The sequence below is a fragment of the Mirounga angustirostris genome, unplaced genomic scaffold (genome assembly GCF_029215605.1).
Source record: "Mirounga angustirostris isolate CCGP_5_RB_7025 unplaced genomic scaffold, mMirAng1.0.hap1 SCAF_5, whole genome shotgun sequence".
In the NCBI taxonomy this organism is placed as follows: domain Eukaryota; kingdom Metazoa; phylum Chordata; class Mammalia; order Carnivora; family Phocidae; genus Mirounga; species Mirounga angustirostris.
Window position 1 is genome coordinate 82,358,768 of NW_026991713.1, and position 23,244 is coordinate 82,382,011.

The 23,244-nt window shown below is 35.8% G+C and overlaps 1 protein-coding gene across 13 annotated transcripts in view; it reads left to right on the forward strand.

Annotated features, from left to right (window-relative positions):
• SOX5 (SRY-box transcription factor 5) overlaps positions 1-16,315 on the forward strand; it is a 1,012,222-nt gene extending 995,907 nt beyond the window's left edge. For all 13 annotated transcript variants that reach the window (XM_045873750.3, XM_054507151.2, XM_054507149.2 and 10 more), the window contains 4 exons: positions 959-1,067; positions 3,929-4,102; positions 9,922-10,138; positions 11,737-16,315. In XM_045873750.3, coding sequence (XP_045729706.1) covers positions 959-1,067; positions 3,929-4,102; positions 9,922-10,138; positions 11,737-12,040 — 804 coding nt within the window. In that variant the 3' untranslated portion in view covers positions 12,041-16,315. The remainder of the gene's footprint in view (positions 1-958; positions 1,068-3,928; positions 4,103-9,921; positions 10,139-11,736) is intronic.
• The last annotated feature ends 6,929 nt before the right edge of the window (positions 16,316-23,244 follow it).

Consider the following 23,244-nt stretch of genomic DNA (forward strand, 5'->3'; position numbering starts at 1 on the left):
ATAATTATAAAGAAACCTGAGCAAATTTTATGAAATCCGATAGATGCTTTTCTTAAAACTGTTTTGGAACCAAGTCATCCTCAGAGCAGTGATGGAAAGTGCTAGAAAAAGTTGTAAACCTTCCATTGTATGCTTTTTCTTTTCATAAAATCACCCAATTACTTAATTGGAAGTAGTTTAATATCTCATGTGATTTAGATTGAGCGTTACATATTTTCCTTGAAAATAATTGTTTGTAATGCCACGTTCTCCATGAATTCAGATCATGCACTGCATGCTTTTAAATGACTTGATGTCTTTGCAGATCTAATTTTGGTGTATTTGTATCTCAAATAATTCGCCAACTCAATATTTTGGCTTAGCAATCCAAATCAAATTGTGGTCCAAGTAGCAGGCACTCACATCGAATGTACAGAGACTTGACAAGCAATTAGCAATGAATATTTAAACGTCTTCATTACCCTTGCATGAGGAATGCAGATGGCATTTAGGGAGATGGCAACCAGAGGGCACTACTGTGAATTATGTTTCTATCAGTTGGTCACCTGACTATTGGAAGACTTTCTCTGGGCCCCATGCCACTCCTATACTTCTACTGTCTGGCTAAAAATAAAGGCATTCCAAATGTTGTAAAACAGGTTGCTTTTATGAAATTTCTCTGCACATTTTATGATTTGGGAAGATTGTCTCCAAGGATCCCTGCATATACCCCTGAGGCATACCAAACCCAAATGCCAAGACTGTATAGGGGATTCTAAGAATCAGAGTTCCTTCAAAAACCCTGCTGATCATTTGCTGATCAATTACCTCAGCATAATGTGCTGAATGTGCAAAGGTGACTAAGTCAACGTTCTGTCCCTTCCAGAAGCTAATGTATTATATATGGCCCAAGAAAAAAATGTCTTTGAATAATTATAATTTCCAGATTGAGCTCTCATTATAAATTTCTTTTTTTAAGGAAAAAACAACACTGGAGAGTCTGACTCAGCAACTGGCAGTTAAACAGAATGAAGAAGGAAAATTTAGCCATGCCATGATGGATTTCAATATGAGTGGAGATTCTGATGGTTTGTGAAAATTGTTCATGTATATTCTGATAGTGTGCATACGTGTCTATTTAGTGCCAGTTAAAACTAATAAAAAGTCTATAAGACAGCCACCTTATACCTGGTCATTACAATAAGGGCTCACATGTACTGAGCAGTTCCCATGTGCCGAGCAATCTGCTGAGGTCTTTGCATAAATCATCTCATTAATTTCTAGCACAGCCTGTGAGATAAATACTATTACAAATGAAGTATTTGTAATATTTGGCCCTGGGAATTTTGAATCATTTTTCTCCAAGATAACAGGGCTGTGATTACCAGAGGCAGGTCTTGGATTCAAGATGGCATGATTCTGAAGCAAATACTCCCAGTCACTGCCAGACTTCTCTCTCACTTCCCTATTTCTTGTACCCAAAGCAAACTATTCGGAAACTTGGTCTACAAGCTCATTTTCAAGTTTTCATTTGTCAAACTTTGACCAGAATACAAGGCTAAGCGGACATTTTCAGGAGACACACATATATATGTGTGTGTGCGTGCATGTATATTTGCACTTTGGAACCCTTCGCTCTTATACTGTCTACCATTCAGTCAAGTGTCCTCCCTCCCCTTTATAACCCAACTAGAACACCAGCTGCATAACCTCATGCTTTCTTCGCGTGCCTCAAGACTTCTGTTGTCTGTATCATCTCTGAACATTCTAAACATCCCCAATGACAACTAATTAAATTGACACTAATTTTAATAGCACAGCAAAGAGAGAAAAAGAAGAAAGTGCTATTCCTCTTACCTTGAGCTGCAGCTGGGAACCTCCCTCCTGTGTCAAGTGCCATATATGCATTTCGAGAGCACTGTCCTCAAATTTGTTACTATGGGAGAGAAAGTCCCCTGCATATAGAAAAGACTGCCCCAGAGCAAACCATTAGAAAGCATACTTTAGGACCGAGGAGATGGCCTTGAGTTCCCCAAAATACATAGTTGTCTACTCTGTGCTTTGGGCCAGTTCTACTTTTAGGTGCAGTTCTACACTAGCCAAGAGACTAGCCAAACTTGAGCATGTAGCCAGGTAATTTTATCAGAACTGAATTTTATTCAGTTGGATATCCAACCAAAGTCAGTGTTTTCCTGGCCTTTGGGATCTAAACACTTCCTTCTCTTTTCTACATCACTTAGCTAAGATAAATGTGGTCTAAGTACATATAAAGAGCTTGTTTAGCTTTGATGAAGTTGCATAATGTTCATTTTATTGCTTATGTTGCTGTAAGGTGTAAGAACAAGAAAAAGCAGATGTGCAAATGATCATTTGCTGGTTACAAACCCATTTCAGAAAGATGTTGCCATATATTAGCACTCATTTTTGTCAATAAAAAGACAATTACTGGTAATAACACATTTCATAAATTTTAAGTTGTATTAGCATGATAAAATATACCCATAGTAATCAGCATTAAAACATCAAAACTTTGTTGCTGTTATTTGTTAAATTCAGTCATGCTTGTATGCAAAACATTTTCCAATCTTCATCAGACCAAAGAGCATACTATGAGTGAGAAATAATGAGAAACTCCACCACCAGATATGCTGTGTTTCTGTTTGCTGCTCTAGAAGTCTTCAAGTCTGGGTAATTTTGGTTGATTTCTGTTCCTTCTAATTGAGAAAAGAGAGGAAGAGGTGTCTGAGGGAAGGAAAAAAAAAAAAAAGCAATGCTTTAATTAAAGATACAAGTTCTAGAAATGCCCAAATTATTTAAAAATTTTATATGCTACCAAAATACATCTCTTCCATATTTTCTAATGATAACCCTGGAAAACTTGTTCATGTATATTCTGATAGTGTGCAGACGTGTCTATTTAGTGCACAGTTCTGTGCTTCCTTCTGCTTCTCCTGATTCTCTTTGCCTAACTCGAGGATCTCTGGAAACTGTTTAATCTGGTGAAAGTATTCTACAAAGTCACATGAAGCCTAGAGGAGGGAGGGCAGCTCCCAAGAGTTCTACTGTGGCTCTTGGTTATGTTTTATCACCTTGAGTCTTGCTGATTGGGAAGGAACTTTCAGTGGGTCTCTGGGTAACTTTAGACATGAGGGAGAAAATTCAGGGGAATGAATATATTATTTGTTTCACCTTAAATATGTGGCTGTGGACTTTTAAAGAAACCATAGTAGTGTAACTGTTCTTTTTTTTTTTTCCCCTACCATTTTCAGAGATCTTCTAGGGAGCAGGCTATCATTAATGCATCAGTATATTTCATGTATTTATTAGCACAAAATTGCAAAGAAAAGCCAAACACATGACAGAAGAATTTCTATATTGTATTTTAACCTCAAATTTTAATTTAGCCGCATTTTTATTTATATTACCTCAGAGAGAGGAAAAGGGAATGGCTACTGAGTATTCTGACCATCTTTAGGTAACAGAGACACATCCTCACCTGTGGTCATCCATCGTGCCAAACAGATCAGTGTTTCACAATTTTGTGAGCTTCTCCACCTATTTAATATTTCCATGGTACCAGCATGCCTATTGGTATGCCCCAGCTATTCTCTTTCCAATTTGCATCAAAGATTACATATTCAAATTTCTTTTGTCCTCTTGAAAGAAAATGGTGAAACGGTCCATAGTCCATCGATAAAAAGGAAAAAATATATTAGAAATGGATTAAAAATACAGATACGATAATTGCCACCACAGAGCTTATCACAAAAACTTCACGAACAAGCATCTGTCTCAAGAACTGGAAGTACCATTATCAGATGTACTTTTTATATTCATATTTCAATAGACTAGAATAGATATTTCACTAGACAAATATTCAATAGCAATACAAAGAAGAGAATTACCAAAGGTCTTAACACTCACACGAAGCAATGTTCCCTATTTTTAGGAAGTGCTGGAGTCTCAGAATCAAGAATTTATAGAGAATCCAGAGGGCGTGGTAGCAATGAACCCCACATAAAACGTCCAATGAATGCCTTCATGGTGTGGGCTAAAGACGAACGAAGGAAAATCCTTCAAGCGTTTCCCGACATGCACAACTCCAACATCAGCAAGATATTGGGTAAGAAATGTATTAATGATTATGTGATGCATGGAATAAATTTACAGCTCTGTTTTCTGCAATTGTTGAAAGGTACCGGCTTTAGAGGCCAGGCAGTTCATGTGATCTGCTTATCTAAAAAATAAGCATCATTAATTGAGGCTTTTCTTCCGATGACGAAGCATTTCATGTTTGTTGAGAAATGTGCCCAGTTTCTATAGCTTATTTAGTTGTGTGTCTCCATACTAATTGTTGTAATATTTTCTCTTCTTTAAGATCTAGAAATATTTTGTACCAAGACTAAGAAAAAAGTTCTTTTCCTATGAGCTACTTGGTAATGGGATTGACCTTTGAACTATAGAATTCTTCACGTGGTAGGGATGGAGGTAGAGGTGATGTTTGTTCTAGTACTGTAACTGAAAATTAGATTGTCAGGACCCAAGAAGATGGGCCGTGTGGGGCAATTTTTGATTTATACTTTTAGTAGCCTTAAGCAGATTTTCAGCATCTTTTTATTTATATTTTATTTTTTAGAATTACTGTTCTTTTTTAATTAACATATAGTGTATTATTTGTTTCAGGGGTCCAGGTCTGTGATTCATCAGTCTTACACAATTCACAGTGCTCACCACAACACATACCCTCCCCAATTTCAGCATCTTTTAAGAAGGGACTTTTCCTGTCATTTCAGCTTTCAGCTTAACAGATAAAGTACATATTTTCCTTATGTACAAAGACACTGACACACACAGAAGAGATCGTGAGAGGTAAAGGTAGTGATTATAAAGAGACCTACTATATGCCAGTTTAAGTCCCAGAAAAAGGAAGGGAAGATTCCATTTCTGTTGTGCTGTTCACTTGACATCGTCATCATCTTCTTCATCTGCAGATAGTGTGATGGCCAGCTACCAGATAACCTAAGCAAATTTTGATTATTTATTCTCTGACCTAAACAACAAAAGAGAATAGGAGCACCTAACTCTGAATTTGGGCTTCAACAAATAAGTAACATTTCTCTAAGTTATTAAAGCTTTACTAAAATCCATAATGCACTTGGAATTACACGTACCTAATGCAAGTAGGTGTCCGTTTTGTTCCTTTACATTAAGGAACTGATCATCTAGAGGTAGTTACTAAACATACACATGTGTTTTTATGCTCCCATATTCTCAAATGCTCATATCTCTGAGCGGAAATATGTGCTACCCAGTCCACAGCATGCATTTGTAATGAGACCAAAACAAACAAACAAAAAAACATTAGCCACTTGAACTTAGGTCTCAGTTTTCATCTAAAATGATTTTGAGATCTTTAAATGAATGTTATCTCAAAAGATAAGAGTATGTGAAGCCTAGAAAATATGAATATTTATGGATAAAGGAAATGCACAGTTTTTACATTACCATCTCTGATCTATTTTTCCTTTTTATGACCATATTTCAACTTCCATATGAAATTTCCCATTTTTTAAAAATATCATACCTGTTCCATTTGGGAAAAACTCTAGGAAAGAATAAAATACTTTGTGTAAGCATATTCCATATCTTAATGTATCAGTTATCACAAAATTAGAAATCCCAAAATGTCAAAATGAAAAAACAAACTGAATACTAAGATTGTTTAAACTGTCCTTGTATCATTCAATTCCTGTGTCTGAATATTGGAAAAGTGATAGTCACTGATTAAAACTTTATCCTAAGTATAAGGGAAATACCAGTTTTGATGATGTGAAGTACTTTAGGAATGCAGCAAAAGATTTTATGGGAAAGATGTGACTAGCTACAAGCATTTCTTCCTGGTTTGAAGGAAAGAATATTAGAATGACCATATGATTATATCATAATGGGCTACATGAAAAAGAGTGCTGCCTAATTTTAGACTTTTCAATAGAATTGTGCTCATTAAAGATATAGCAGGGAAAAAAAAAACACTGAGGTGTTTGGGACCTCAATATTTGGTCATAGCTTCAAACAAATAAGTGATCTTCAAATACCCACAAGATCATTCTAACTGGCCCATTTCATATAAGAGTACAAAGAAAGCTTGATGTTTTCCTCTTTACTGATTGTTTTGGATAACAGCCTCCGACAGCATGCCGCTAATTCATTCTGCTTAAAACAGGCGCTTGAGCTGGGTTGACATTTTACGTAGTCTCTGGGGATCCTAGTTGACATTTTAAAGGGCTTCTAAGCATTTTATAATACCCTAAAATCTGGTTTTAATAAGCCATTCTGCTGAAATTGTTAACATAAGGAATCACCTTTTACTGTTTGGCGCTAGATCAGGGGATGGGGGACATCTTTTTCTGATTAGATATACAGTAGTTGGAGTAAAATGTGCAAATTCATTACAGATCCCATGGAGATGACAATGCTGCTCAGCTCAAACTCTTCATTTTTATTGTATTGCCAGATATAGAAAGGAAAAGAGTACTCTCAAGACTTTTTTTTTTTCTTCTTATTTTGAACATCAGATTTTTCGAATGAATCTTCCTCTTTGTCATCAGGGGGAATACCCAGATGTCCTCTCCGTTTTCCATTGTAAAAGGCCAGTCTTTTGAAAAATGCAGGGAACTTACTCCCTGTACGTGGTCCAGGGTAAGCAGTCAGCCCCACCCAGATCAAGTAGACGTTTTCCTCTCCTTTGGAGAGAACTAAAGTGCTCATCTAGTGTGTCTCAGGGTTCACATCGTAGCTATATACAGTGGATGCTGTACCTGCAAAACCATTAAAACCAAAACCAAACTTGTCATTTGGTTAACCCTATTCAAAAGTTATTGAAAAATGAAAACTGCATTTACCACCAAACCGAAACACTCTTTGTCTCCACTGTCATAAAATGGAATAGTTAGCCATTTTGCCAGCTACAGACAATGCTTAGGCTACCTTAATTCTTCATTTTAAAAAGACATCACTAGGATATGGCCATCTTTTAAAATGTAATTTAGGATACAGGGATATTTCCAGAGAAATTATATTAGCAAATGTCTAAATATTCTGTGATTCCAGTACATGCCAGATTTAGAAGCCAACTTGTCTGAGAATTTATACATCTTTTATTTTAGATAGATAGATAGATAGATAGATAGATAGATAGATAGATAGATAGATCTTTATTATCTTTACATAAATATATATCTTTTATTTATTATATATATATGTGTATATATGTGTGTGTGTGTGTATATATATATATATATCCCTTTTTCCTCTGCATTTCAGCCAGATCGACTTTAAGTTCCTCTACTCCCCCTTCCCACTTGACCATTCTGTTCTTCCTCCATAGAAAGCTCTCCCTTTCTGATTCTTATAGGAGTCATTTCCACAGCAAAGCCTTCCCGACCTACAAAAGATTGATCCCAACTCCTTAGCTTCCTGTACATTCCACAATTGTAATTAAAATAATAAATTTTTTAATTAGCAGCTTGATGTATTTCTTTTCCACTGGAATATGGCCCTCAAGAAGATAAGGAACATAATGATTTACCACTGCATATCCAGTAATTAATACAGCATGATGCACACAGTAGGAAATCTAAAGAGTCATCACATTCTGAGGCAGGTTACTATGAGGCATAAACATTCCTTTTCCTTAGAGAAATGTATTCTTTTTGAGCTTATAGAACATTTAGACTTAGAGAAGAACCCTTAGCAATTCCTATTCTAATTGAGAATGCTAATTTCTTTGTTCTATCTAGTGATAAAGATAGGGAATTTTAATGTATTTCTTTAATTCTTAAGTAAATTATTTCTGGTAAGCTCACTTTTGCACTCCCGAATCTGAGGTTCAAAATCTGTTGTACATACTTGTAAGAAACTTCCCAAAAAGAATTGATCTAGTTCAATAGTATTATAGCTTTATCTGTATTTATATTTGCCCTGAGAATAACAATGTTTTCCAATACCTCTAGAGAATAATGTTGGGCAATATAGAGTTTGAGATTGTACCTACAAATTATTGGACGTGGCTATTTAAACACAAGTTTGAGAAAGGAACAGAAAAACAACCTCTATTATTTGAACTGTAACTTGGATTTCTGTAGTAAATAGAATAAAATCATATTGGCTATCTAGATTGGAAAAAAATCTGTTTATAAATTTTTGTAACACCTGCATGGATATACCCACCCAGGCAACATCTGTTCTAATAGGAAAGAATTCTAAGGGAAGAGTATCGTCCCTTCTACTGTATTCCTTTAATACATGTAACAGCCCATATTGAGGAATTGTCAGCATTTGTAGGGAAGAACTGTTCATCGGTAAACTATTTGCATTTGAGATATGGAATTATGGTTGAGTAATGAACCCATTTGAAAGCCTTAAGAACTTGCTTAGATGACTTTGGAAGGCAGGTATAGGCTTCCGTACCAGAACATATTTGGTAGGGAACTCCCAATTCCAGTTATTTTGGTCTTTGTGCTTTTGGGTAGAGTTGAACTGTTTACTTGCTGATAAACACACTTCATCCACAAATAGATTCTCCTCACATGCTTAATAAAAAGTCATCATTATTACCACTACTTCTCTTACTACTACACATATCCACAGTAATAGAACCAAATCTTTAAATCACATTTATATTGAGAATTAGCATCATTATTTTTTTGAAAAGTTTTTTTTATTATTATTTAATCACCATACATTACATCATTAGTTCTTGATGTAGTGTTCCATGATTCATTATTTGCATGTAACACCCAGTGCTCCATGCAGAACATAGCATCATTATTTTTAATTAAGCTGCAAACATTTTTGTGTGTGTGTGATCCTAGTTGAATCCAAACCAAAATCAAAAGTGAAAAGAAGGGGAGAACCAATTTGGATTACCAATTTGGATTAATATTATTAATGCATACTGTATCGCAAGAAATGACATCTTTATATATTATTGAAAGTGATTTATTAAGAGAAAAATCTTACCCCATACGTACTTATTCTTGTAATTCTGACGTCCACTAGGTCATAGATAGCAGGTGGGTTTGGGTATCTAAAAACATACATTGTAGCATATTCGTGTTCAATTACATCCAACCTGAGTTTGAGTCACAGATTTGCAATTTAATAGTTGTGTGACCTTGGATAAGTTACTTCATCTATTTGAACTTCAATTTTCTCATCTTTGGAAATAGGTATAAATGTAAAACTACCTTACAGGATTCCAGTGAAAGGTAAAAATGAGACAGCTTATGTAAAGTTTTTAGCATAGTATCTAGCACACAATAGTTACCCAGTGCATGTTCATTTATATAATTTTTTGTAATTAAAGTTTTAATGAAATGAATTTTTAAATGCAACCATTCATGAAAGCATACTTAAACATTTTGAGGAAAATTTTATGTAATATATGTTAGAAATTATATGTAATATATGTTAGGAACCTTGTAGTAAGTAATGTGCCCCCCACGTAAAAATACTCAGTAACTAGATAATTAGCCACAGATTGAAAATGTATAAGTTTTTGCAAAACGTTTCATTTCACAGTTGACATATCGTGGTCTAATGTGGAAACGAAAGGTATATTCTTTAAATTTAATCTGTGAGCTTTTAAATGTATAATATACATGGTTGGCTACATTGTTAATTCCAGCCAGAAAAAAAAAAAAATAGATCGCCCCACCTTTGTATCTTTGGGTACATAGTTTCCTTAAGGACACAGCTGGCAACACCGCTGTTCTTGTGGGATCTCACCTCATGAGTCATAGTTCGCTAATCAAACACATTTTTATGTATTTCTGGGTTTGGGCCAGCATTTTTACTGTAGGTTTTCTTGTTCTCAGCGTTATCTTTTTAGGAACCTTCGCAGCTGTGCATATTGGAATCCTAACCTTCTTTTCCTCACAGGATCTCGCTGGAAAGCTATGACGAACCTAGAGAAACAGCCGTATTACGAGGAGCAAGCCCGTCTCAGCAAGCAGCACCTGGAGAAGTACCCCGACTACAAATACAAGCCCCGGCCGAAGCGCACCTGCCTTGTGGATGGCAAAAAGCTGCGCATTGGTGAATACAAGGCAATCATGCGGAACAGGCGGCAGGAAATGCGACAATACTTCAATGTTGGGTATGGACATTTCAGTCATTTTTTCATGGGGAATGCTTCTTGTTATATACTTAATGGGGTGTGAGACATATTTGTTTTGCTGCGAGCCAGCATTTTGAAAAAGAACCTGAACTCAGTGTATTTTCAGAGACTAGACTATCCCCCACATGATCCTGAAAAAGAATATCTCCATATGAAGTGACTCCAAGGGCCTAAAACATTGGCTCTCCCATGAGCTTTCCTGACAACTGGCTGAAAGTAAATAGTTGTGCAGTTCATTATTAAAAACTGAGAAGTATTATCGGTTCTTGTCCTTGTTGGTGTTCGTTACTTCTAAGGCATCACATTGACAAGTTCGACACCATCCTTGTTTGAGATCATACATCATAAAAATGATTTCAAAAGAAATACTTGCTTCGGAATATAGAGGGATTTCTGGGCGATCAAGGCACACGTGTGGCCTTTGTAGATCCCGCAAAATGGAGATTCTACTTAGGGCACGACAAGGTTGTGAACGGGAAGGCTCACTTCTGGGGAATCAAGAATGTAGCTCCCAGGAGGTTTTACCCTGCTTCCTACAGTGAGCCTGGCTACGGTGTCCTATTACGCTGCCTGCAGCCTCATTGCTTCTGCAGAATTTTCTCAGAAAGCAGAGAAGTAAAGTTGCTCATATCTGGAACAGAAGTTAGTAAGATCCTGAGGGCTGCTTAGAATAGTAAATACTGTTCTGAAAATGGCAAGAGGATACCTTCAAAAAAAATTAAAAAGTTTAAAAGTCTGCCCTATCCTCATCTCTGGAAAGAGTCTGCCTGCTCTGATGAGTGGCCTGTGATTTACATCCCAGGGCATGAGTCTTCTCAGAGCTGAGCACGAAACCCAGCACTGACGAAATAGTAAACATATGAACGAATGAAGGAATGAATGATTGAAAGAAGGCATAAATGAGCATCATCTATTAATCCCTTCTCACTAAGACCAGCTACATAATTTGTGGAGCTCAGGGCAAAATGAAAATGTGGGGTTCCTGTTAAAGAGTTAAGAATTTCAAGACTGCGGCAGCAGAACTTTAAACCAAACATAGGGTCTTTCTAAGCCCAGGGCCTTGTACAGATGCAGAGCTGTCCACCCTGCTTCCTATCCCCACCAGCTATGGCAGGGACCAGGTGGGCAAAGTGATACTGTTCAGTTCTGGTTTTATTTTGAGTAATTTTAGGGGTTTTTTTTTCCATTAAAATTGCATTATCTTTAGTTTAATTATTTCTAAAACCTCTGGATGTTATAGTGAAGGAGACATGAACTTGGGGTCAAGTTCTTCTGCTTAATCTTTCTGCACCTCAGGGTTTTTTTTCTTCATAAGATAGTAATAAAACAATTATTTTAAGAATCAAATAGGTACCACATGTAAATGCCTTGTAATCTGTCAAGCACTAGACAGAAGTAAGGTATCGACATCACAGGAGGATGCAATTTTTTTAAATGTTGGGCAATAGGATGAGAAACACTATTTTAGAATTGGGCAAGCTGAACAGATTCGTTATACAGTAAAGGTTGCATGTGAGTATCCCCTCACCCACGGTCTTTTTTTTTTTTTTTTGGGTGGGGGGTATTCCTCTCTGCAGGCAACAAGCACAGATCCCCATCGCCACTGCTGGTGTTGTGTACCCTGGAGCCATCGCCATGGCCGGAATGCCCTCCCCTCACCTGCCCTCGGAGCACTCGAGTGTGTCCAGCAGCCCAGAGCCTGGGATGCCCGTTATCCAGAGCACTTACGGCGTGAAAGGAGAGGAGCCACATATCAAAGAAGAGATCCAGGCTGAGGACATCAACGGAGAAATTTATGATGAGTTCGATGAGGAAGAGGATGATCCCGATGTAGATTATGGGAGTGACAGTGAAAACCATATTGCAGGACAAGCCAACTGATAAGGGTCAAAAGATTGTTGTGACCTTAGGACTTAAAGAAGCCCTAGCTGGTTCATCCTTACCAGTGGCCAAGCACATTAACTTTCTCATACACTGACTGTTACTTTAACTGTTAGTCTTAAATAGTTGGGACATCAGCTGACTAATAGACCTCAGCCTCAAAAGGCTTGGAAAGGAAAAAAAAAATACAAGCAAACAACAATATCAACAACAAGAGATTGAAATAAGCTATGGGTAAAATAATGCCAGTAATTCAGCTGCTACATCCAAGCACTGAAGTCTTACCCGTCAACTTTTTTTTTTTTAATAAACTTTATGGCTGTTTGTTCTACAATGTTCTAGAAATTCTCACTCAGGTACACAGTGCCAACAAGTGGCTTGTGAATGTGTTTTGTTGTTTTGTGCTACAATTTTTAAAAAGAAGTAAGTTTTGTTTTGTTTTTTGGGGTTTCTGGGTTTTTTCCTTTTCTTTTTCTTTCCTTTCCTTTTTTTTTTTATAATGCACCTGACAGAAAAAAAGAAAGATGAATTTCTCTTTACTTCTCTCCACCTTCTCCATCTCTATACTTTAAAGATGGAAGTCTGTGCATGGGGGGGGGAAGAGGGAAAAAGAGCCTGTTTTTAACTTCCTTGCTATCCACCACAAAATAAGCAATTATTTTCTTTAGAGGACTTTCTTTATCTATTGCACACCACACTACATCTTTGAGCAAGTGCCAAATTTGTACTGAAGTGTTGACCCAGTTCCTTTTTTTTTTTTTTTTTCCTTTCCTTTTTCCTGTTCCTTCTTAAGTTAGGACAGTGTTATATCTTAGACAATCCCTTGAAAAACCTGAAATACCAGCAGCTGGTGAGATTTGACTTTTTTTTTTTTAAATGGAAACTGTAGGTGCTGTTCTCAGGTGAAAAGAGAGAGAGAGAGAGAGAGAGACATAAGAAATTTAGAGAAAAAATATTTTCTAATCTTGGATTTTTGTGTGTATGTATGTGTGTGATTATGGTACTAATAGGAATAACATTGAACCATTGTGAGTTAAACCCACATCTGGGGATGAAATCCCACATCCTCCTAAGTGACTGGTCTGGAAGCAACCTTGACCTTGACTTTGCACTTCAAATGACAACCAAGATAGGGCTCAGAAATTATATTTTTAAATTTCTAATACGATTATTATTGGATGGATCAGGCGGCCCTGTGTAATCGAGGTGTGCGTGTATAACATGGAAGCTACTAGCAAACTGTTCCCAGATGTCCCTTCTTCCTGGTCAGTTGGTTCCACTAATGTTTGCTACTTAATGATTTCTGTTTGTTTTCCTATTGATAACTTCGAGCAAAACAATCATTGTTTTCTTTGACTGTATTTGGCCATTTTCCAGAAACACAGAATTAGCTTATTTCTTCAACATTCCATTCTTTCCTGATCAGGAAATGGAACTGATGATTTTATAAGGTATTTTTCATCTCTCCATGAAATGAGGCAGAGGCCATTTGCATTTCACAATTGTGGGCCATGTGCATCCCATACCATAAAAAGCAGGATTTGATTAAAAGTCATTGCAGCCCGACAAAATGGAGCCTGGCTGAACCCAGTGATCCTCGCCACCACTCTTCCCTCGCTGTAAGATGAATCCACTGACGTCCGATTTTGGGTTCCAGCAGAGTATGTGCATAGAGCAAAACTGATGGTGACAGAACTGCTTATTTAGATTTTGCCAGCCAAATGCTAAGGCAGTCATAGGGCTTGTACAAATAAATGCAAAATCACTTAAAGTCAATTGCCATTATTTGTGCTGAAGTATCAGACAGTAAATACTCCAACCAGTAGCTTGGATGTGCTATGGTTTTCACTCCAGTCATCATTTTCCTACCCCACCCCTCAAACCTGACCCAAAAGTTTGATTTTTATATATAAATAAGAAAAAAACTCCTTTTTATTTTTCTCTCTCTCAAAAGACTTGCTCTGGGGTTTTGCTTGGAGGAGCTGATCATATCCTGCATGTCAGAGATTTTGTTTTGTTTTTCTGTTTGTTTTTGATGACTGTATTTTCATTTGAACTGCCTCTTTTTGCTAGTGTTGTAATGATGATGATGATAAAATAATAATAATAATAATAGTAATAATAATAATAATGGTCAGCTGTTCCCAGATTAGTAAGTTATGTATAATTTATTTCTCCCTCTCTATTTTATTCTCCTCTGATTTGGAAGTGCAGCCAATAAGCTGTTAGATATTTAAAACAAATTTCCATCTTCCAACTCATATATATATATATATATATTTATACACACACACACATTCACCCACACAATTTTACTTCGCCTTCAATAAGTTTTCTCCTTTTTAAAAATTTGGCCCCAACAATGTCAAGTTCTGGTGTTTCATACAAAGGAGTGAATAGGAGGGTCATGTTCAATCTTAATTAACTTATGCTCTCATCACTCATTTAGTTATTTAATTGCCACAGTCATCTAGAGCCAATTTTTGTTTTTGTTTTTGTTTTTAAGCACTCTGGATAAGGAAAAAAAAATAGACACTCGTTTTATATCGTTATTATGTACAATGTGAAAACAGATTTTTAAAAATTTGTTCTTCGTCTTTGTTAACAAATTCTTTCTGACTTATGTGGGTTCACCTCTCACGTTTGCTGGATACTTATTTTACACCACGTTATAAAGATGCTTTGTTTTCATTTCATGACTTTGGGCTACAAGAATACTTTGTTTTAGCTCCAGGTAGATGCCCCTGAGGGCAATCATGGCTGAAACCGATTCTAACACACTTACCGGTGAATTGACAAAACACTTCTGTTTGGTCTTTTTTTGTTTGTTCCTTATTTTGTTTCATTTGAAGGGGAAAGCGAAATTGTTAATGGTGACCCTTAACTGCTGAAATTCAGAAGTTAATTTTATTTAGTTAGGTTAATGTCAGAGAGGCTATACCGTGCCTGGACGAAAACAGGAAGTCCAGAACCCCGCGTTCTGTTCTCGTGTTCTGACATAGAATTCACTGGGTATCGCAGTTTCTTTGCCTTAGTTTTCCCCAGAAGAAAACAACAAGAAAAATTATACTGATGTTTAAAGTGCTTTGAAGTCATTTGATAAAAGGTGCTATGAATAGCAACTTAATGTGTTAACACATTGCCTTTTTGGCATTTGATTGGTTTATCATTTTTGTAAAGGATCCTAAAACCTTGTATTCTTTCTTTGTGCCCCATGATGATCAAAAAAGCTAAGGTAGAGGAAATGAGAGTAAGATCAAACTGAAATGAAGATAACATTTCCCTCCTCTATCCTTTCCTACCTCCCTGTTCACATATCCCTCTCTCTCTCTCTCTCTCTCTTTCTCTCTCTCGCGCGTACACACGCATACACACATGCACACACTCATCCCAGTACTGAGGAATAATCTTGCCTGAACTCTCATTTTATGGCTATTGTAATCAGTTCCTCCAGAAGTAGTCATGTTTTAATATGAATATAAGAGAACATCACTGGAGAAAATAGGTTAAAGTTGCTCATTTACAAGTTACTAATAATTTGGCTAGTTACTGCAATTGGATAAAATATAAAACTGTTCTTCAGTACGTTTATTAATTAGTTAAATCAATTTTTAACATTTATTTGGCATCTGCATTTAAAAGTTAACCATGTATAAAATCCCTCCCAAAGAACATAATTATTGAAACCAAATCCTCTTATAAGGAACGATTATAAAAGAGTTTTCTTTGATGAAATTATTTCATAGATTTGATTTCGGAGTAGACTTTTACCTTAATTCATTTAAAGAAAATTATCTTTAACTATTTTGTGGTCCCAATTTCATATATTTTCTTAATCCAGAAGTTGCCACTGTTCCCAGCAGAAATCTCTTTTATCACATTTAAAACATCAAAAAATAATGTTCATTCATTCTAATGGGTGAATTATTGAATTGTAACAAGCAACTGTATATTTGCAAACAGGTTTATAAAATATTTGTCTAGCAAGTTAATAGTAAAATAAAAATTATGGGGTCTGCAAGGAAAATTATGAAGCCCACTTAAAGTGGTTCAGATATCTCTTATAGGGCATAAGTTTTTGTGTAGACAGGCTTTTACAGTATTTAATTTTAAAGTTTCCTATAACTATCAGTTTCCCAAGTTGAAGATGATGTTGTGTTAAGTTTTCTACTGACTGATTCCTGTCCTTCCCAGTGTTTCTGTCACTGGTTCACTAAAACAGTATTTATACAGCTCCGCCGGCTCTAAAGTTCTTAGTCCTTCTAACATTTTGGATTTTACAAGTCAAAATGGGAAAAAAAAAAAAGTAGAAAAGAGACAATCAAATGCCTGGAGCTTAAAACAAAGTATGTGCAACCTACCATCTCACTTGAAATTTAATAAAATAAATAATTATGTAAATATAACATAGAGTTATAGATTTATATTTTGTTCATAACACATAGTGTAATATAAGTTGTATATTTTCATGTTTTTGGTTTTATGTTACCATTCATGCCACAATAAAAATAAAACAGGAGTTTATGTACTCTTAAAAAAAAAAGATGTGGGTTGCCACCAACCTGTTCTTTTGTTTGTTTTTTGTTTTTTGTTTTTGCATTCTCTTTTTTCAGTATTACTGCCATGCAAGGCACCAATAAAAACAGCAAATGTGTTCTTTACCTATTATACTGTGTTTCTTTTCACCATTCTTGTTATGAAGGTATAATCTTTAGTTTTATTATGGAAAGAGTAAAAGCACGGAAAATAATTTCATTTTCAATATAAATAACCCCGCTTCCTGAGGTGGACTTTGAACTGAGAGCTAAGGATTTAATTCTTAGCGGTGTACATTGCAAGAAGGGCCACCAGAACTTATGATAATGCATCTCATCATGCAGGGATCTAGCTTCACTATAATGTCAAAAGATATCGCTCTCATATGCAATTGAGTCTAATACTCTTTAAAATCCTACAGCCCGAAGCACTTTTAATGTTGTTTCCCTAAGTCTGATGCTATCATGGGGGCAGGGTTTCTACACTTTAAAATTACATTTTATCCTGTTGTTTGTATAGAAAAAAAATGTAAATTTCAGATTGTGAAATTACTAAGCACTATAACTAATATTTGCCTTGCTGGCATCTAATTTAGAATAATGGGTATTTCTAAATACCCATTAGCCTCTGGATTCTACCTTCAACTTTTTAAGCAAATGTGAAAAACGAGAAGCCTCCTTTCCTTCCGATGACCATTCTTGCTCGTCTTTTCCACCATATTATGTTTTTCTATCTTGATAGTTCTGTGTGTAACCGGTTCCTGTAGGGGTTTTTGTTTGTTTCCTTGGTTGGTTGGTTGCTTGCTTGCTTGGTTTTTAAGTAAGTACCAAGATGCTGGGTCAGATAGCATCTGGTTCAAATGAATATAAATTAAGTACATAAAGAGGATATACTCGAGTAACACTCGACCGGTTGTAGCCCTTAACTGAAGTATTTTACAAAGTCTGGTCCATGGACCACCTGCTTCAGAATTAACTGTTCAAAGTGTAGATGCCTGGGCGCGACTCCAGATGTAGTGAACCAGAATCTCTAGGGATAGAGATAAAGCTGTTGCTGTTTAACAGCTCCACGTGATTATGCGGCATGCGCTGGTATCTCAAAACACCCAGGAGGTGGGGCTATTTTCCTCTCCTATTGACTTCTGGCGTGTCAAATTTTGCAGATCCTGCGGCCTACCATCCTTTAACTTTCAGCCTCTGTGAAAACCTTGACGCTTAGGGTCAGTGAGTGGCGAGAGTTGGAGATTTGGAAAGAGCTCTCCTAGATTGCGTTTGATCCACCAGCGCCATGCTTGTACGTTATCCTCATTGCTCTGCTCTGTTCTCTGCGTTGTTCTTGAGCAAAGCAGGAGGCTTCAGAGACTCCCAAGTGAGCGGAACACTGAAAATATAACGGAAACTCACAAAGCTACAGCCACTTAGTATTTGCAAAACAAATTGAGGTTCTTTTGAAAGGAAAATAGCCATTGAAGAAGTGAAGAGATAAACATTCCATGCAGTGTTCATAATGGACCACCTACGGCTATGCTGGTCAGTCTCATCCCCTTACTTCAAAAAACAGCATTATCATAATGGATATGCTAACAATATGTGGACAGGGAAGATCTCGGCTGGTTCTGAAACCTGCTCCCTCAAGGGGTGAAGTCCCAATCACCACCCTCTCTTTCCTACCAAATAAAGTTCACTTAGTTTTGTCCTGTGGTACATCAATTTAGAAGCATTCTGTTCTTGGCCTTTACGTGTTTTTTTTGTTTGTTTGTTTGTTTTTTTTTTTTAGTTTCTTATGGAATATTTAGGACTAGCATGCAATAATGGATTGTTTTCTTACTGCCAATGCCTTGAACAACCAAAAAATACTGGCAATAGTGAAAAGAGACCCATTCTCTATTTTTTTTCATTTATCTCAAATTTGCCAATTTCAGTTGTTGGTGTTTTGAGGACGTTCACACGTGTGTTTTTAAGAAATCAGGACACTCATTCTTACCGAATTTTGAAGTTCAGCAGTCATCCCTATTTACAACTTAACACCATCATTGAAACCTCAGTTATAGCAATGGAGGTGAAGGTAAGCATGAATTAGACCGATGTCTGAGTTAAAGAATATTTATGAAAAAAAAAAGATTTATTTTTCTTGAGTTGCTGAAGCAACCTAGTAGCTAGCTGAGAAGAACTGTTTTATAAGTAAGCATTGTAATTAGTATGTAAAGTGTATGCAATAGTATTGCTAAAAGGTTCTTAAAAATAGTTATGTTTTCTTAAACAGGCTAAACATCTGTCCTACAATTTTGTTTGTTCTACCAATTTGCTTTTTATTTTTACCACCAAGAATGAACCAGTTCGGCTCTGATCACAATAATCATCATTTTTCAATTCGTCAGGTCCAGATTCATGAGATTTTACCCCCCCATTAGTGCCATTTTCTAAATACGCAGACGAATATGGAATGGAATGGTATTTTGTTGCTATTCAAAATATAACCAAGAGGATGAAAGCTGTTTTATCATTGATGTCTCTACTGATTCAATTTAAAAAGGAAAAAAAAAGAAAAACCAGAACTGTAGGAATTCAGTAGGCCTAAGTAAACACCACCATTTTGTACCTTGCTTGTTCAATTTAGTATTAAATTTCAGAGTCTGGAAAGCAATCCTAATTACACACAAACTGTAAAATATATTTGAAATAAAGTCTTTTGTTTATAAAAATCACTGTCATGATAACTTTTTTGATAAATTAATGTGGTCTTGATAAAAAGTTGGAGAAACTACCACAGGACATAGTTAGGTAATTAATGACTTACACAGAGGACTGACTTTATTCAACTTGCTCCAACACTGGCCCTCAGTAAGCGTTCATTTTCCCTTATATACCAAACCTACAACTGATTACAGCACAAGTTTACAAATTGTGGTTGCATGAACTTTTGTCTCATTCGGGACTATAATCATTACTAGTAGGCTCCAAATAATTACATAGCTTGTCCTTTTTATTTGGAAATGATCCTTCAAGCAACGTTGTCTTCTGCAGGGTTAACATACATGAATGGAATTAACAATCTGCTTTCTTATGGGCTGAGCTCATCTGACATCTGGAAAATGAAAAGAAATTGCCAGTGGTATAACATTTGGGCACAAATCCTAACTATAGTTATTGAAAAGAAAATTTTAGATTGTCCTCATTAAAGAGTTATCAATTTCTCCCTAACCTATTAATTCCACACATCTTTAAAGCTTTGATATTATAGTCTATTATGTCACCCAAATCTTGGGCTCTTGCTCATAAAATCCTCTGGTGGAGCTTTATCTTTGTCTCTTATTGTTCTAGTAAAATTTTAAAAGGCAATTTAATTTTTCAGATACTTCAAGATGCCCAAAGCTTATGTTGGCAAACCTTTACAAAGTTTTGGAAATTTTACCCTTTTCCTGTAAATTTTAAACACACAAAGCCTGAGCTTGTATCATGGAAAGATATTTAAACCTTTTTATAAATAAAAAAATATAAATCAGGAAAAATGAATGATAATCATATGAAGTTGTGCTAATGATTCAATATTTGGCAAATATTAAGTAAATGATGCTAAGTTGGTTCTCCTGGCAATAAAAAAGCCTAACCTTTGTCAAAGTTGATGATCCTCTGGCTCTCTAGTCCATCATATTGGCTTTATATAATTATATAGACTCTCACCCATTTTCAAAATTTGGTACGGCTTGTGATAAATATACAATTACAAAAATGTACAATTAACACATACCACATAAAGAAACAAGGGGTAAGGAGTAAGAATAAAAACAGATTACACATACACTCATGCAGCTCTGATCACTAAACAAAAAAATAACCCTTATCTTCATAGCAGTCAGGGCAAAGAAGAAACTACATGGATTAGAGAATTCTTATTGCTTAATTGAAGGAAGCATGGAAGTTTATCATGAGAAATAAACCTTCATTGCCCTAAATTCTTGGATGGATTTCACACTTAAAGGATAAGAAACAATGCAAAGAGCCACTTTTTTTGTAAGCAGATTTACAAAAGCTACAGATTTGTTTCCTATATGCTTACTCTATCAGTCCTTGAGAAGAGTTTTATGCAAACAATTTGCAGGGGGTCAGCGAGAGAGAGGGTATACATATGAATAGATAACTGGATATATGGATTAGACAAGGATTTACAAGGATAAAGCTGGAAGAATTGTGATTGTGATGAATATTTATCATGTCCCATAGACCAGCTTTTTCAACTATCAGATGTTTCAAATTGGCTTTTAATTATGCTATGTTCAGTATTATGATAGGTTTACACAAGACATAAAACAATATTTCTTCCCTCAACATTTATAATTTCCAAGGAAATAAGACTAGCATACATTAAGCAATAAAACAATATAAGAATACGATTAATGCATCAAAGACTATAAGTGATATGGGATTTCAAATGAGAATAAGAATCATTTTAATATTTACCGACACTTCGGCTTCTATATAAATGTAATAGGTGGTGAATGGCCACCCTCCCCCTGGAACAACTAGAAAAAGCTAGAAAATCACAAAAATTGTATTTTAAAGGCATTAGAGGAGAAAAATGAGACTATTGAACCACAATTCTAGAAAATCAAGACTCTGTCCTAGGTGAAGCTGATGGTTGCTAACCATTTCTATTTAATGAAGGCATTAGCAAATTCTGAAGGTTGCCATAAAAGTCTTGGCAGCTCCTGCGTGAAAAAGAGACCAGCAAAGTAGTTGTATGGATCTGAAGTGACAAATCAGAAACTTGAGGGACCTCAAACACAAGACTGGTTTTACTAATGGCATATTTTCTGAGTTCTATGGCTGTGCAGGAATGCAGGAGATTTATGGTAAAAGCTTCTCAAAGAGAGATTGAGGTCTCCTGTTGCTTTTTAGTGCTTAGGAAACAAAGTCCAGCCAGATGTGGGACCTGCCTCAAGTGCACAGCTAGTCTCCCTTTCAAGATGTTTGACAGATTTTATCTTCAAAAGGTAGGATTCTGGAGAGTCAGACTGGGTATCTTCAAAGGGCAGAACTGAGGGGTGCCCGGGTGGCTCAGTTGTTAAGCATCTGCCTTTGGCTCAGGTCATGATCCTGGAGTCCTGGGATCGAGCCCCGCGTCAGGCTCCATGTTCCGCGGGAAGCCTACTTCTCCCTCCCCCAATTCCCCTGCTTGTGTTCCCTCTCTCACTGTATCTCTCTCTGTAAAATAAATAAATAAAATCTTAAAAATAAAAAAAAAAAAGGGCAGAACTGAATCCCCTGCAGTCTTTCATGGCTGAGGAGACAAATACCCATTATGCTCACAAGCAAAGTTTGGGAAAACCACATTCTGAGGCAAAATAGAGGTAGCCTGAGTATTATTAAAACTGCCAGGCAGCCTTGATATGACTAAATTCCTGATAAGAGTAAAATAATCGGACTTTCACCCTATCTGTCCAACACAAGACTGAGAAACTCCACTATGGCAGAAGATTAAATCAAACAGGTTCTTTGTAGTTTTTTTTTTTTAATTAAAAAAATTTAGGAATAAAAAAATTCTAAATACAGGAAAAGACAAAGAAATGACTGATAATCAAAGAAAAAACAAACAGTAGATGTAGGCCCACAAGTAAAACTGATATTAAAGTTAGCAAATAAAGACTTCAACATAATTCTAGCTAATATAGTTTAAAAAATTTATGAAAAATAGACAAAATAGATAAAGAGGTGAAATCTATGAATAACAATCAAGTAGACACAAGAAGACAGTTTTAGTAAGATTAGGAAAAAGGAAAAGAGTTTAGTTAGAAAAATACAGAGATTGATCAAAAAAAGTATTTAAAGAGATAATTACTGAGAACTTTTCAAAACTAGTAAAAGATATCACACAGATTCAAGAAGTTCAGTTAATCCAAGTGGGATAAGTAAAAAGAAAGCCACATTTATAAACATTATAGTAAAACCATTGAAAGCCAATAACAAAGATAAATTCTTAAAAGCAGCCAGAGGAAAAAGTACATGATCACCAAAAAAGTGACCATGAAACACACCTGACTTCTCGATAGAAACAATGGAATCTAAAAACAATGAAATCATATTTTTAAAGTGCTGCAAGAAAAATTCGCCAGACTAGACTTCGACGTACCACAAGAACTATCCTAGTGCAATGAAATTGCAATAGAGAAATTTCCAGACAAACAAAATCTTGGAGTACTCATCTTCAGCAGATCTGATTACAGTATTAGAGAGATTTCCTCAGGCTGAAGGAAAACGATTCTGCATGGAAAATGGAACTGCAGATATAAATAAAGAGCACTGGAAATGGCAAAATATGTGTGTTAATATAAATGAGTTGAATCTGTACACAATGCCTTGTAAAGTTTTAAATAAATGTAGAAGCAAATTCATGACAGCAATGATGAAACAAGGGAAGAAGATAAATAGATTTTAAAGATCTAATTATCTGGCAGCATCACGAAGTCAGTGATGCATGTGGTGATCTTTAGCATAGCCAAAAATAGAATAGTGAAAGAATTTATAACCAACTTTAAGATAGAAAAAAATGGAATAATAATAAAAAAAAAGTAAAGGGAGACTAGACTAAATAAAATAAAATGCATGCTACCACAAGAGCTATAACCCAAAATGGTTGAAAGTAAAGTGATGGAGGAAGATAGATCATGCAAA